Source organism: Nuphar pumila, chromosome 1 (genome assembly GCF_984573655.1).
Source record: "Nuphar pumila chromosome 1, dmNupPumi1.hap1.1, whole genome shotgun sequence".
NCBI lineage: Eukaryota > Viridiplantae > Streptophyta > Magnoliopsida > Nymphaeales > Nymphaeaceae > Nuphar > Nuphar pumila.
This window is the reverse complement of record NC_143249.1, coordinates 12,049,915-12,065,322: the sequence shown is the minus strand read 5'-3', so window position 1 is coordinate 12,065,322 and position 15,408 is coordinate 12,049,915. Positions and strand designations below refer to the sequence as shown.

Here is a 15,408-nt window from a genome sequence, read left to right as displayed (position 1 = left end):
TAAAGAAAAAACTAAGAAAAGGTCAATTATTTCAAAACTTTATTTAAGAATAAACCTACTCTGATCGTGTCATCAAAATAAAATAATATAATAATATGTGATGCTGTTACAAACTTAAGCATAACATAAGTGTCATAGAAAGCCCTTAGAGCTTGCTTAAGGCCATACAAAGCTTTCTTGAAATGATTTTTTTTTCTTAAAGTACATTATATCAAGGGCACCGAGTTAAAGATAACAAAATTAAAATTCTACACCTAAAGTCAAACACTTCAACCATTTGTTATATATATATATATATCCTCTTTAATGATCTTGCCAAGCTTATTTTATGAGTTTGAACAAGATTTTTACAAGCCTAAACATGAGCAGCTCATTTTATTTTGCAGCCTTACATCCAGAACCGATGGTGGTGAAACTGACGGCGAAGATTGCATCTGAGGCCACACATGATCCATGATAGACCCTTTATATACTATAATCTACGGCCCAGATAAACCACATTCTAAACTGGGATAAAATACAATAAACCACCAGACATATCATCTATTAATAAAAAACTGCCCAACTTTTCAGAAATTACAGTCACGCATCCCTTTCTTTTTGTAATCCTTTTTACAATGACATGGCTCGTCCCAAAATCAATCAGTTGCTTAGGTTTATCAAATAAAGCCATTAAAATGTCCTCAATGCTTTATTTTAGTAACAAAAAGTTGGTTCTTTATCAATGAAGGATGAAGAGCAATTCTTCATGCGAGGCGGATTTTTGAAGTGTCTCTAACATTATAAATGTGATTAGTGGTGGGCAAACAAGCTGCCTGGCCCGATGGGCCAAACTGACCCGGCCTGCCATGGGCTGGGTTTGGGCTAAGGTTTTAGGCCCTGACCAGTTAGGTACCGGGTCGAAATCCAGCCCGTTATATATGTGGACCGGGCTTGGGCCAGCCTGGCCCGACCAGCCTAAGTTATTTATTGATTTTTAAAAATATAAAAATTAAAAAATTAACTAATGTACAGTAACTTAATAATTAATTACTATTACCTAATTAATTATATTAATTTTATGTAAACTAAAAGATAATTAATTGGGTGCATAAAAAGTTGGGAACTTATTAATCATTACTATTTACAAATGGATTTTGGTCGGGTCGGGCCGGCCCCGGCCCATTATATATATGGGCTGGGCTTGGGCCAGTCCTTTCCGAAGGGCCTGAGTTATTTATTATTTTTTTTAAATTAACTATTTCATAGTAACTTCATAACTAATTACTATTTACCTAATTAATTACATTAATTTTAAGAAAACTAGAAAGATAATTAATTAATTGGGTGAAAGAAAAGTTGAGAACTTGTTAATTATTATTATTTACAAATGGATTTTGGTCGGGCCGGCCTGTTATATATATGTGTTGGGCTTGAGCCAGTCCTTTCAAACGGGCTTGAGTTATTTATTATTTTTTAAAAAAATTAACTATTGCATAGTAACTTCGTAATTAATTATTGTTTACCTAATTAATTACATTAATTTTAAGAAAACTAGAAAGATAATTAATTGGGTGCAAGAAAAGTTGAGAACTTGTTAATTATTACTATTTACAAATGGATTTTGGTCGGCCCGGCCCCGGCCAGCTTCACATTGGCCCGTTGGGTCAATGGGCCGCTCTTCAAACCGAGACTGGGCCACACTTAAAGCCTGAAGGGCGGAACTCTAAACAGGCCCGGGCTAGCATGTTTCCTTTTAGTAGGAACAACTTTTAGATCGCCGGAATCTGACATATGTATAAATTTTCTGGTGATTCAAAATTCAATGGTTATGAATGCACCAACATTTTAGGTTAAAAACATCATTTTTTATGGAGTCGATTCCTACTAATTAGACCATGCTGAATACGTAACGTTACCTTTTGAAAAATTATGGATCTTAATCCGAACTTTGGTCGGATTTGGGTCTGGTATGAAATTTCACACCATATCAAGCTCTATATACTAATCGGACCCTTTATGTCTGACCCGGATTTTAATCAGACTTTCTTGTTTATCATCAAACCCTGACCGTATAGGGTTTCGTACAGGTCAGGCCCGGGTCAAACCCAACCCAACTCATTGACACCCCTAGGTGTGATGGCATGGCCTTAAATGGCCCGAACTAGCTTTTATAGATACATATTTTTATGATGTTTGAGGTGAATTGCTCGCCTCCTAATCCGTGCAATTAATTACTTTATCTCTTCAGTAATTTTTTTTCTTTCATTAAAAACAAAAAATAGTTTGGGTTATTTCGAATATCATGATATTCATTACGCTTTGAAATTAACTTTCATAAAATCTTGGGTGGCATGTAGGATGTCAATGTGCAGGCTGGGTCTACGGTTGGGTACCTGACCAACCCAGATCCAATGATCAGATCTGGGAAAATGAGAGGGACGCGGATTAAAAGAGAACCGGGTTGGGTTTCCAATTATGTCTTTAAGCCCAACCATATTCGAGTTTGGAATTAGGATGATTATCAATGCTGAGCTTGAACTGGTTGCCTTGTTGAAAGCAACCGGTGTGCTTGTTAGCATTATCTATGACATACTTTCCCGCATCTCCTGATAAAAACATAAAAGAATTTATTTTCCATAGTCAAGAAATAAACAATTATCATAACAAATTGCAAAAAGGTTGATGCAAAATAGTTTGGCATGAAGAATGGGTGCAAATGGATCGGATTCAGTGGGACATCTAATCTGAATCCAATACATAATTCTCAGACATGAATACTAAAATAAGATCCAAATACATTTGAGTCGCATTCAAACCAGACATCCAATCAGAATCCGCTACACTATTTTCGGATACTGTTATTAAAATAAGATCCAAATATGTTCTGATTGGAATCAGAATTATGCAGTCAAGACTTTTCTTCGATTCTGATTCATCAATCCTTAAATCCTATGGGATTTGATCGTGTAGAATCTGATCCATTTTCTCATCGAACAAAGCCTACAAAAGATTTTTAGTCGATGTTTCTCTCAGATCTATATTTGGACCTTAGTCAGAACTGATCTATTTACACAACAACCAAACTTAACCAGTCCAACCCACTCCAGGGGTTGCCTACCCCAGTCCAAACTTTGAGCTCCACCTATCACAAAAAACCAATGCTTCATCAAAGGAAATCATGATCGTGGCAATCACACGTCTCTCTCTCTCTCTCTCTCTCTCTCTCTCTCATATATATATATATATATATATATATATATATATATATATATATATATATATATTAACTAGAATATGAGAACTAGAAATATAGGCATTTCCAACACTTTTTGCAAACCCAACCATGTGGATGTGCTTGGCATGATGAATTTGCTAGAAATCAACCATTGGATCATGTATTTTCAATGAAAAAAATATGTTTTTTGAATGCTTGAATATTTATGAAGAATATGAGCCATTGATTTTAAAACCTTAAAAAAATCTCATTTATGCATCAAAATCGGATGATTCAAGAGCGTGTTCTTATAAAACCAAGCATGTAGATCACATCGGTATGGTTAGATTCAAGAGAAAAGAATAAAAAATTCATAAAAATTATGGTTCACACATTAGTTCTCATATTTCCAGTTCTCATATTTTAGTGACTATATATATGCCGATTTTGGGTACTGAGAGTTTTAATTCTTGATAGACATGCTTACTGCTAATCTCCTAGCAACTATCATCTCTGCCTTCGAATATGCTTTAAACATCATCACCATCATCATCTGTTCTATTGATAGAAATGGTAAAGACAGATTTCCAGAGCCTGAGGAACAATAGATGGTTGGTGCTTGTTGCTGGAATATGGCTGCAAGCGTTTGGTGGCATTGGTTATCTCTTTGGTATAATCTCTCCACTCATAAAATCATCACTCAGGTACAATCAGAAACAAGTCAGTGCACTTGGAGTGGCAAAGGATTATGAGCCCTAGCTGCCTTTCACATGTACTCCCATATTGGGCCCTCCTCTTGATTGGTGCACTGCTAAATTCTGTTGGCTATGGCTTCAATTATGTTCTGGTGCCCCATGAAATCAACTCCCTTTAATTCTGGATTGACTGTCTGCATAGGGTTAGGAACTAGTCGGGAGACCTATTTCACTACTGTGGCTCTGGTTTGCAGTGTCAAGAACTTCCCCAAGAGCAGAGGACCTGTAGTTGGTATCCTTAAAGGATTCTCAGCTCTTTATGGTGCAATTTTTGCTCAAATCTATGCATCTATGTTCATGGAGAATGAGGTGCACTTCATCCTCATGGTGGTTGTTGCTCCTTCAGTTTCTGTTTCAACCATGTTCATTCTGAGGATGGTAGATGGGTGCAAAGAGGCATACCCCTTTGATGAGACCATTTTTAATTTCTTTTATGTTGTTTGCCTCCTGCTTGCTGCTTACCTTATGTCAATAGTACTTCTCCAAGATGTACTCCTAAAAAAACTGATGAGTAGCACTTTGAACTTCATTTTTACAGTTTTGTTGATCATATTGATCTTTCCATTCGGGTTTTCTTTGATCACCATCTTGAGAAATTTGAATGCTGGAACAAGAACAGATGAGACAGACCAGAGTCAGAATTCCTGACTTTTGATCCGGCCCGAGGGGATGACAATTGAAACAGATGATGAGAGCATCAAAGATGTGAATTTTAGGCCAGAATGGGACAGAAGCAGAGTGATTCCACACTTGCGAGCTGAGTGCCTATATGCAGTAGTAGAAGGTGAAATTAGGATCAAGAAAAGAAAAGGCCCAAGGAGAGGTGATGACTTCACTCTGCTACAGGCATTAGTTAAGGCAGATTTCTTGCTACTGGTTATGTCTCTGGTTTTCGCCTCAGGTACCGGCCTCACCATTATAAACAACCTTGGACAGATGAGTCAGTCTATGGGGTACAGAAACAGCCATGTGTTTGTGTCCTTGATGAGCATTTGGAACTTCCTTTGTAGGATTAGAGATAGATATGTCTCTGAAATACTTGTCAGAAATCACGCTTGCCCTCACCCGGTATCCATGATTGTTGCAGAGGCGGCTATGGCAATTTGGCTGATAATTTTAGCTATGTCATTAGTGGGGTCAATGTATATAGGAACCATGCTTGTAGGCCTTGGCCATGGAGTGCACTGGGCTGTTTCACCTACTACTGTTTCAGAAATATTTCGTCAGAAACAATTTGCAACTCTTTATATAACTTCCTCACCATGACAAGCCCTGCTGGAGCTATGTTCCTCTCAAGTGTGATTGCAGGGAGTCTGGAAGATTTGGAAGATCAGAAACAGCAAAAGAGATATGGTGGTCACGGGAAACTGGAGTGCTTTGGAGCCTCATGTTTCTTTGTTTATTACTTGATCATGGCTGGAGTTTGCATTGCTGCATTACTGTCCAGCATGGTGTTGGTCCACAGGACAAGGGTGGTTTACAAGAGTATATATGGAAAGCAGAGTGATTCTCAATCAAGATCAGGTTGATGAAGGAGAAGATCAGTTGGGTTTCTTGATAGAATAAAGCAATTAGACCAATTAAATTCTCTTATAAGTATAATGTCATGGTAACGAAGAATAAAAGTGTGTGTAGCACTATTACTGTTAATATGCTACTGCTATTGTTGTTGTCGTTGTTGCTTTCTTCTTTGCATATATCTGATCAATGTGGGGGCTTGATTTTCAAACATTCTATTGTTGCTAGTAAAACCATTTACCTCTTGGATGAAATCGTAGAAGCGCCATTGACCAACCAACGTACACAAAAAAAACTTGACAAACAATTATCATCGGTTGGCAAAACAAACTGTAGCATGACAAGATTTACCAAATACTAAGCCAATGTCTGAGCTTCTATAAATCACTGGATTGATTCTAGCTGGAGGCTATACAATTCTCAATCCCCTTTGCCCACCTTATAAAACCAAAATGGCCAACTGTCAGTGACTGTTGTAAAAGCCACATAATATGTGCTGCCACATGATGGAACTGGTTCTTCTCAACCCCTTCAACAATGCAACCATAACCTTAAATTGGGGAGCTATGGCAAAGTAAAACACGACCACCCACCTCTCTTCATTTCTGGATATAATTTTGGAACAAATTGATTCATTTGATACAAACGGCAGACAGCAAGTGTATATAATCGCCACAAAAGACAGTATCAGAGAAGAGACTTTGGACTAGAAAAAAGATTGACAGAGATGATGATGGGACTGAAAAGTGCTGACAATCAACACAACTTTGTATGGCATTACACTTTCATAGTTTCAAGAGTAGTTAAGGGGACCAAGTCTACATCCCCATTCAGTGCTAGCATGACCAGGCAGGAACAAACTGGATTGGCCACAATATTACACAAACGGATTGTGAAGAAACATACTGGTTTGATGTCCTCATGGGCATTCAGAAGCGTAAAAACAAAAACATCTACAGATGTCTGCAAAGGCTCCGAACACCTGGTTAGGTGGGCTGGCTTAAGGCATTCAAGTTGAACGTTAAAAGTTCGATACCCGGGGTGCACGTCCCTTGCCTTAAGGCCGAAGCCACAGGCTCCCTGGTGGACAAAGGGGGTGGCCAAGAGGTTTTAACTGCTTGAGGGTGGACTATAAGACAGTATCAATCTCTCCCCAAGCCCACCAAACCAGGTTCCCCCTCTGACGAATATCCAAAAAAAAATCTACAGATGTTAGGCATTGGATGAGGCTAAAAGATGGCTAACATTGGTAGATAAACTTACAAAAACTAATAAGTTGTCATCCCCATCTTTTTAGAGGGAGAGTAGCAGATATGGTACACAGGAACAGCTCTGCCAGGATAAAAATTAGCTTCTTTATGGTTTCCGGAATTTGTTAACCCCACTATCTGTTTCCAAATCTCAAGCATCTGTTATGTTTTGTTTCTGTGAAGCTCTGGTTTGGTGGATTTGTTAGATTTGATTGCTTCACAAGGGAGAGTTTCTCCATTGCACGTATGAACTTCCTCAAGTGCTTGATGTACTCAGGGTAGGTCTCCAGATTACAGTGTCCCCCACCCTTTATCCATAGAGGTTCATACTTCTCCTTGGACAGCTCCCACAGTCGCTTGCCATGAGAGAAGTCGACTATATCATCTTGAGTTCCCTGTAACAATGTCAGGAGAAGGTATTACACAGTTGGGTAAGCATTCTTGCACGTTAGAAAGAAGTCCTAAATATATAACATGTATTTGGCTCAATACTGTAGACACTGTAGAAACTATATGGAACTTCCAACGAAATTTTGTAAGATGATGGATAATAAAATGAAGTTGGAAACAATAACTTATACAAGTCCAAGGTAACAACTGCAAATCTTAAAATTCTCTCCACCAATATAATGCAACTTTAGTAATAAAATCATAAGATGTGAAAAGTGAAAATTACAATTCAAATTATATTGCCTTCACACATCTCAGTTAGCTAGATCCCCATTGGTTAACTATATCATGAGAAAGGCAAAATAAATATAATAAAACAGACAATAATATAGAAAGGTTCAATGATCATAGGTTGGACTTGGAGACGAGTCAAATCTCTGACTTGGCAAAAAAAACATTTGGACATGCACTCGGTTGACTCAGGAAGGTCTATGAAATTTTATATGACAATATCTTACCTCAGACTTAGTAGCAACCAGTTCTGAAAGACAAACAAGTTCTATTTTAGTTTAATGTTGTTTGGTCATCTTCATGGTAGTGGTTTCAAGTCAAATGAGTTGTGGAATTAATATTTGGGTTTAACACTGCTTGCATTTTTCACACTAGTTTAGTAAAAATACCTATTTTGGTGGCATGAGTATAGAATCTTTGGCCCCTCATAGGATCATTGCATATGCATATCAAATTACACATTTTGAACTATAGACTGATGCAGTGTAAGCAGCAGTTGCAGTAGGTCTACCTCTACCATCATCCAGTCTGATCATATCAATCAACTATCATGTCCACCACCCTAAATATCAACTTATTTTCTTATCTCCAGCTGCTGGTAGAGTCAGAATACTCAAATTGAGCTTTAATTAGGTGGTCAGCAAATGATATAGGACTTAATGTTGCTATTATATTAATATACCTACACCACCCAACCAAATTAGTGGATAGGTGTTGCAGATACAAGGTCAGAGGAGTTAACCTTTAGCACCTTAACAATAAGGCATCCCAACTGCATTAAGAGGTTTTACACGTCCGCACACAATCCTTCTCAAAACTGGCCCTAGTGCTATGTGTGTATAGAGCTTGCATGAATATACCATAGTCTAGTCTGAAATGGGGTCTGTCACCACAAGCTCACATTTATCATCATCTTTTACAGCACCAAACTCCACAAAACCTAAGCAAATGCACCCAATCATCCATACACCACAAAAATTCATTTACCAGTGCCACCATCTCCATCACCTCCAGTTCTGCCAACACCAAGATCAGCACATAACTTGTCAGTCCACCAACATCACCATATTAACCCAGCTGACCAGCATCCTCGCTAGTAGTCTAGTAGAATGTCTGCTGCCCTACTACTACCAACTACAACACCACCACCAACACCAAAACCACCCTGCTTAATATTGATGTTGCAACCACCTTCACTTCCACATCCTCACCATCACTATACTAATTTCGGTACTAGCTTTGTTACGAAAAGCAAACAAATGAAGTAAAACACAGATATTACGAGGAGAAAGCGAGAGGAAGGAAACATCAAAGTTACATGGTTTGGCCTTTTGGCCTGCATCCACAGGCAGAGGACAAGAATTCCCCTATTAAAATAGAGGAATACAACTATGGAGAAAGAACTTTAGAAAAAACCCTAAAACCCTAATATACCAAAACACTTCTTTTTTCCCCAAAAAGATGAAGGCTCTCTTAAAATAAAAGGAAACCAAAATCGCTATATATGTGGGAAAATTAAAAATCAGGACAGGTCCACACCACCCCCATCAAGATTTTGTCAAATTTTGTCGGATTGGGTCATGAAGTGGAGTGGGCTAAGAATTCAAGACACATCTAGCAAGCTTCAATAGTACAACCGTGCAGCCACCATCACATACACCATGCAACTTATACCTGTATCACATCCATGATCACTAAAACCACCATTATGCTCCTATTTGTACAACATTGACAACTGCTAGCACCAACACTATGAACACCAACCTCAACTTTATGACCGTCTTCATGACCTTGGTATCTATATCTCAGCCACCCTCATGATCATCTCATATTTTATCTCCACCAAGATCTACAAATCCTCAATGAGTTTATACATAAGGATTTATGCATGTCAATGAACCCTTTTGTCATTGTTAACCAAAATAGATTGCAAAGTCTGATGTGCTGGTGAAAACATATTTAGGACAAAACATACTGAATCAATATGCACATTCATACATAAACTTGGGCTGAGCATCCTTCACATATGTTTCAAGAGAACTGAAGCTTCAAATGGTAATTGCATCGAGCATCCTTCCAACATGAATGACATAATAATGCTGGTAACATAGTTACATAAGAGAACAAATTGTTAACACTAAAAGGATAAAGACACACATAATTAAGGAACTTCAAATGGGCCCAGCTGAATAGGGTGAAGTCAGAACAACATTGGTCAATTAGATAAAAGGTATCACATAGCACATGCATATGAAAAAGATGAATTCTATGTTATAATGGAAAAGAAGGGCATAATTTTGGCAGCCAAACATATTTATTTGGGAAAAGTAAATTCAGCTCTTTTATAAGCAACAGCATGTGAAGGATTAATGCATGATCAGTCAGCATGGGATTTTACTGGGATAAACTAAATAAACAGAACCAAATGGATCCCCTCTAACAAAGACTATATAGGAAAGCCAGCTAATTCAAAGTCATTTCAGGTCATGAATTAACACCCCAAAGTTCAAGCAAATTTGGATTACTTGATTTTCAAAGTACACCATAATAGATATCTATGCCATGAACTGTTTACAAGTTTACTAGCTTCCCAAACTCTGTGCAGAAGCCTTGTTATTTCATGCATGTTTTTATCTGGAATTAAATTAAATGATGAAATCCCACATTTTTATCTAGGGAAGATTGTGAACTTTCTAATAAAGAACTAAATGGGAGAATAAGAAATCCAAGTCTCCATTTTTTATTATCTTGATGAAGTTCACAGTAGTAAAATGAGATTTTTTAAAACACTGTCTATTCTCCTTCTCAGTTGGAGAACTTGTCAACAAGAAGCAAATTCTCAAGCGTAGCAAGTTAGCAACATGCATCACATCATACTGCAATACATATTATCTTACAACAGTAGCATAGTTTGGGTATTTCTAATAACTAGCAATGAGAATGTTATTCAACCTTGAAAACACACCACTTTTGTACACTCTGTGCATGAGAACCAATCTTGCACTTAGTTCATGAGGAATCCAGTGGATTGACTTACATTACACACAAGCAACAGTAACTAGGCTGCTTAAGCTGTTCAAGCCTAAAAAACCGTCACCAAACTGTCTGATTGCAGAAAAATATCGTCTAGAATCAGATGTGCAAGTCCATTTAATTGACAAATTTGAGACCAAAAGTTATATCGAAGGATCTTGGATTAGGTATCTGATAAAGCAACAGGGTTCCAATTATAATTGTTTATTTGCTTGCACTGTCAACAGAAAAGAACTTAACTCACCCAGAATAGCAGCTGATTCTATGGCAACCCTGGTTTTAGGCCTTGGCTCCAAATAAAAAGCCAACTTGTTTCTAATGCTGGTTACGAAAGATGGTAATTGGTAATAACCAAGAAGCATAGATACTCATGATGCAACAAAATAAATCAGAGCATGGGATCCTTGTATCATCAATGAACTCTAGGTATGTAACCATTCATGGTTAAAATGCGAGTTCGAGCAATTATGAGCTCTAAGTACTTAAAAACAGATTAAAATAGCTAAGAGAGAAAATATACAGGTCAGGGATTTCCCGAATATCCATGTCTTACATGTATTACAAGAACTGGACAGTTGGCATGCCGTATTTTGTCAATGTTCTGCAGGTAAAACAGAAACCCATCATGAAGATCGCATCCTATTTTCCAGTACATCAAACATATCTGAATGTTGAACAACCTGCACTTACCTTGAAAATGTCAAACCAGAAAGTCATCTTGACAGGATAGAGCACACGAATACCTGATAATATTGCACTATGTAGAACGACAGCTCTTAGTTTTGGTAAACGTGCAGCCAAGTGTAGTGTTGGTCCACTCCCTACAGACTGCCCATAGAGAATGACATCCTCCTGCTTTATTTCATACTCCCTCTTCAAACACCGGTAAACAGCTTCTATATCATAGTATGTGTTGAACTCAGTTGCCTATTAATCAGGAAGAGGGATGGAAAAACTTAATCAGTATGAACAGAAACGCAACACTAACCCTTAGGTAGTTTTCTGCAAGCAAAATATATTAGGTAAGTCTATTTTACTATGACAAATCCCTCAGATGAACTGTTCGATAAACCACCCATGAATTTACTACAAATTTCTTCCATTTTCTTTCCCCTTCTTTCTTCTTTGGGGAGGATGAGATCTAATAGGTTTTAGCAATACAAAGGTTCCTTCTTTCCCTTATTTGTTCATATTCTACCATCTTGTATAGCCATTTTCACACGCTAACACGAAATGATATACAAAATAAAAGAACTTGTGAATGTAAATTAGGTATTACCTTACCAGAGGAACCTCCATACCCCGAATAATCATAACTGCAGAAGAAAAAGAAGAGCAACGTTCAGGATGAGAAGAAAAAGCTATCAAACTTCCTGTACTTTTGGCTATTTGAACAAAAAAACTTTACCAGATATCAAATCCAGGAATCAAAGCATCAATTCATATATTTTCATCACAAAACATAACAGGCTATAACATGGGATAAAAAAGTACATAAAAAAACGAAATGGGTATCAATCAAATCTCACCAAAAAGTCGAAACCAATCAAAAGAGATCCAAAATTTTAGCCAACAAAAAGGGTCCAGAGGTACACCATACAAAACCCAACATGACTGTTGAAGAAAAGCATCCGAAACAAAATGATGGACATGGTAAGGAGAAGAGTACCAAATAAGATAAGGTCAAAATTATTTACACCAACGGTTCAAACCTAATGAATCTAAAGAGATCGGATGAAAAAAAGAGAACCAACATGAACCATATCATGACATAGGGAAATGGACAAACAACCAGAAAAAGTAGTGCAATATTATCTCAACAAATCGAAATAGTTAATATCATTTGTACCTCATAATATTAACACGGAGATGAGTTCTGAGCTCCAAAAAGAGATCCCTCATCTGACCAATATCAGCGGCATTCCCATGCGAGTACAAGATGGTGAGCCTGGCAAGTGGGTGCCTCCAGAATACCGCAACAATCTTATTCCCACCCTTTGTATCCAACATATGCACATCCATGTTCTTGTCAGGAGCCACCCCAGTGAGAAAGAACTTCCCTTCATCCTCATACACATCATAGCTTGGTGGGTCTGGTGGAAAGAATGCAAATCTTGCAGCCACACCGGATGTTACATTTCCCATTAAACTCCGACTCTCTCTCTCTCTCTCTCTCTCTCTCTCTCTCTCTTCTGTTCCTCCAAACAGAAAGAGAGAGAAACCCATGCTTATGAACCACATAAATTAGATACAAGTGGCACCTTCTCACCAATGGAACAAAAGGGTGGTGGGAATTAAATCCGAACTAACATGGTAGTACCGATGATCTGTAATTTATTAAAGGCCAATGGTGTCAGAGAGAAGATGGATAAGCAGTTTTCCGAGAATTAATAAAGGTACCCAGATCCCATGGTAGAAACCAACGGTTGAGATTTAGTCAAAGAACTAGTGAATGTTCAGAGTCTTCGGACATTCCATTCTTGCCAGTTGCCGCCTCAGTTTGCATGAAGTAAAACGATGAAGGGTGCCACCGGATCTCCTTAACAAACATCCTTCGAATAACAACAAAGGAAGGCCGCCCCCTATCTCATAAAACTAGGGACATGGTCAAATTATATGTTGTTGGCTTGGTTGAGGCTTTTGGAATTTCTTGCCTGCTTTGTCCACACTTTAGCGTCTTTATGTTTATGCATGGGTTTGCATCAAAAGCATGATCTTTGACCCCACCTTTTTGTTTATCGTGTTTAGCTTTTTAAGGTATCAAACAGTCACTGAGTGGTTTTGGATGGCACTTTTTTTTTCATAGGATGGCACATATAATGAACGAGTAAAATGCATCAATACAGAGGTCAGAACTTATACCACCGAAGTTGATACCAATGTGGTCAGCGGGGTCCTGTGTGAAGGCTAGGATAAGATGAAATCCTGATGCCGCATGTGGTGGTTGTTGCTTTATCATGGTTGGGCCTTAAGGCTGGGTGGTCATGTCTATAACCTAAAGTTTTATCTTGCAACAAAGTGACCCTGTTCCTGGTGAGGGGTTCCTTCCTCCTAAAATATATATATATATATATAAAGAGAGAACATTCATCATTCAACATTACCAAAATACATCCAACAGAATATTGGATGAGAAAGGAACATAAGAGTAAGACAGTCACCATCTAGATGGTGACGGTGCACAGTTCAAAGTACAAGTAGATTCATCCCCCTTCTCTACTATGTAATTTAAGAGCCAGATACACATCAGACATAACCCGCTGACGTAACCTTTCAAAATCGAATTTGATGCCCCTGAAAAAAATATTGTTTCTTTCAATCCAGATCACCCACCATGCTGAAAACAACCATACCCGCCACAATAATTTTCATTTTTTTTGTTTTGTAAAATCATGGGACCAAGCAAGAGGTCCCGAATAACAGAACTCGAACGAGTTTGAACAGACAGTGCACCCCAAGTTTGAAAAAATAGGTCTAGAACTACCGGGCAAAACCAAAATAGGTGAGTCATGTCCTCTACTACCTTCTCGCAAAGAACACACATGATGAAAAATGAAAGCCCCCATTTCCTGACATTAATCTGGGTTTGAACACGATCCAAAACCACTAGTCACGCCAAAGCTTTTGCCCTTGGAGCGGGCCCCTTACCCCATATACAATCAGTAGAAAACCAGTCCATCCCGGATGACAACAAGGAATGGTAAACTTGCTTAATAGAAAACCTATCTTCGCTCGCTATGCCTAGTAAAGCCATGGGCGACCATGGCCAGGCCTAAGATTTCTGTCACTGAAGGAGTGAAGTATCTTCCTCCACTCCAACCAGAGGAACGAATGGCACACTGAACTGGGCGTCGAAAGAAATGAGTCAGGTAGACTACCATATTTTTGTCTAACAAACGTAGCCCAAGGAGATGGAGATGTGAAAGCGACCCAAGCCCACTTCAAGACTAAAACGATGCTCCTATTTTTCACAGCCGGAATCTCCAAGCTACCTCGCTGCCTCGGGAGAACAATCTATTGTCAAGAAACAAGCGGGTACTTGCATTCCCAGACCAAAGAAAGTGCGAAAGTAAATGGTTAATCGTTCATTCTACTGTCGTCGGTATAATAGACATGCTCATACAAAAATCTGGTAATCTGGCCAAAACATGGCGAATTAGTATCAATCGTCCCACAAAAGATAAATATAGGGCCTTCCAAGACTGTAATCTCCCTTGCACCCGCTCTATAGTAGACATCCAAGACAAAGTTCTCGACGGCTGCAGTGAGTGCAACGATAGACCCAAGAAGTTAACAGGAAGGTCAGATAGCGAACAACTGAAGATCCTTGCAGCAGCCTTGAGTAAGACCAGAGCGCACTTACTCTCGTTCAGGCGAAGGCCTGAAATTGCAGCGAATACTTTAATAATGAAGCACAACCTAGACATTTGATTAACATTAGCATGACCAAATATTATAGTATCACCTGCATATTGAATTGTGTGACCAACAAAACCAGGAATGCCCAACGAATTCAAGAAGCCTATTTGTTCTGCCCTTTTCATAAGAATAGGTAAACCCTCTGTCGCGATATTAAAAATGATGGGGGCTAGGGGACAACTCTGTCGCACACCTCTAGCCAACTTGAATTCTTTCCCTCTTAGTCCATTGATGCAAACCGACGACACGAAATTCGTGACCAACTCCTTAACCCATGCTATAAATCGGTTGTCGAACCCCATATTTGTTAGAGATTCAAACAGAAAATCTCATGCCAGACTATCACAAGCCTTGTGAAAATCCAATTTTAATAAGAAGTACGGTGCTCCAGTCGACTGTAAAGAGTGAAGAAGCTCAGTTGCACAAATAAAAGAGTCTTGTACACTTCGACTTGGAATAAAAGCCCCCTGATTCAGAGAGATAAGTTGATCAATGACAGCGCGCAATCGGTCAGCCAACACCTTAGATATAATGCGATACAGAGCGCCCATCACCA

At 38.5% G+C, this 15,408-nt stretch overlaps 2 protein-coding genes across 3 annotated transcripts; one reads left to right on the top strand and one right to left on the bottom strand.

The window, feature by feature from the left end:
• The first annotated feature begins 4,620 nt into the window (after positions 1-4,620).
• LOC149847981 (uncharacterized) lies at positions 4,621-5,217 on the top strand. The gene has a single exon (XM_090002906.1). It carries the CDS (start codon positions 4,621-4,623, stop codon positions 5,215-5,217), a length of 597 nt encoding a protein of 198 aa, XP_089859032.1.
• A 1,487-nt stretch (positions 5,218-6,704) lies between these two features.
• On the bottom strand, positions 6,705-12,628 carry LOC149847980 (uncharacterized). 2 transcript variants are annotated; one of them, XM_090012198.1, is made up of 5 exons: positions 12,283-12,628; positions 11,713-11,749; positions 11,124-11,360; positions 10,987-11,034; positions 6,705-7,114 (listed from the first exon to the last, which is right to left on the bottom strand). In XM_090012198.1, the coding sequence occupies exons 1-5, from the start codon at positions 12,576-12,578 to the stop codon at positions 6,854-6,856; spliced, it is 879 nt and encodes a 292-aa protein (XP_089868324.1). In that variant the 5' UTR covers positions 12,579-12,628; the 3' UTR covers positions 6,705-6,853. The 2 variants fall into 2 exon arrangements, with proteins under 2 accessions (XP_089868324.1, XP_089868250.1); XM_090012124.1 differs by having other exon boundaries at positions 10,987-11,123; positions 11,177-11,360; positions 12,283-12,615.
• Between the last annotated feature and the right edge of the window lie 2,780 nt (positions 12,629-15,408).

Excerpts from the sequence above, each read along its gene's own strand:
- LOC149847981 (XM_090002906.1), top strand. The coding sequence starts at position 4,621 with ATGACAATTGAAACAGATGATGAGAGCATCAAAGATGTGAATTTTAGG.
- LOC149847980 (XM_090012124.1), bottom strand. The coding sequence starts at position 12,578 with ATGGGAAATGTAACATCCGGTGTGGCTGCAAGATTTGCATTCTTTCCA. Across the intron at positions 11,750-12,282 it reads CTCCGTGTTAATATTATGAG|TTATGATTATTCGGGGTATG; the intron begins GTACAAATGATA and ends TTTCTTCTGCAG. Across the intron at positions 7,115-10,986 it reads GTCCAGTTCTTGTAATACAT|GGAACTCAAGATGATATAGT; the intron begins GTAAGACATGGA and ends ACATTGTTACAG.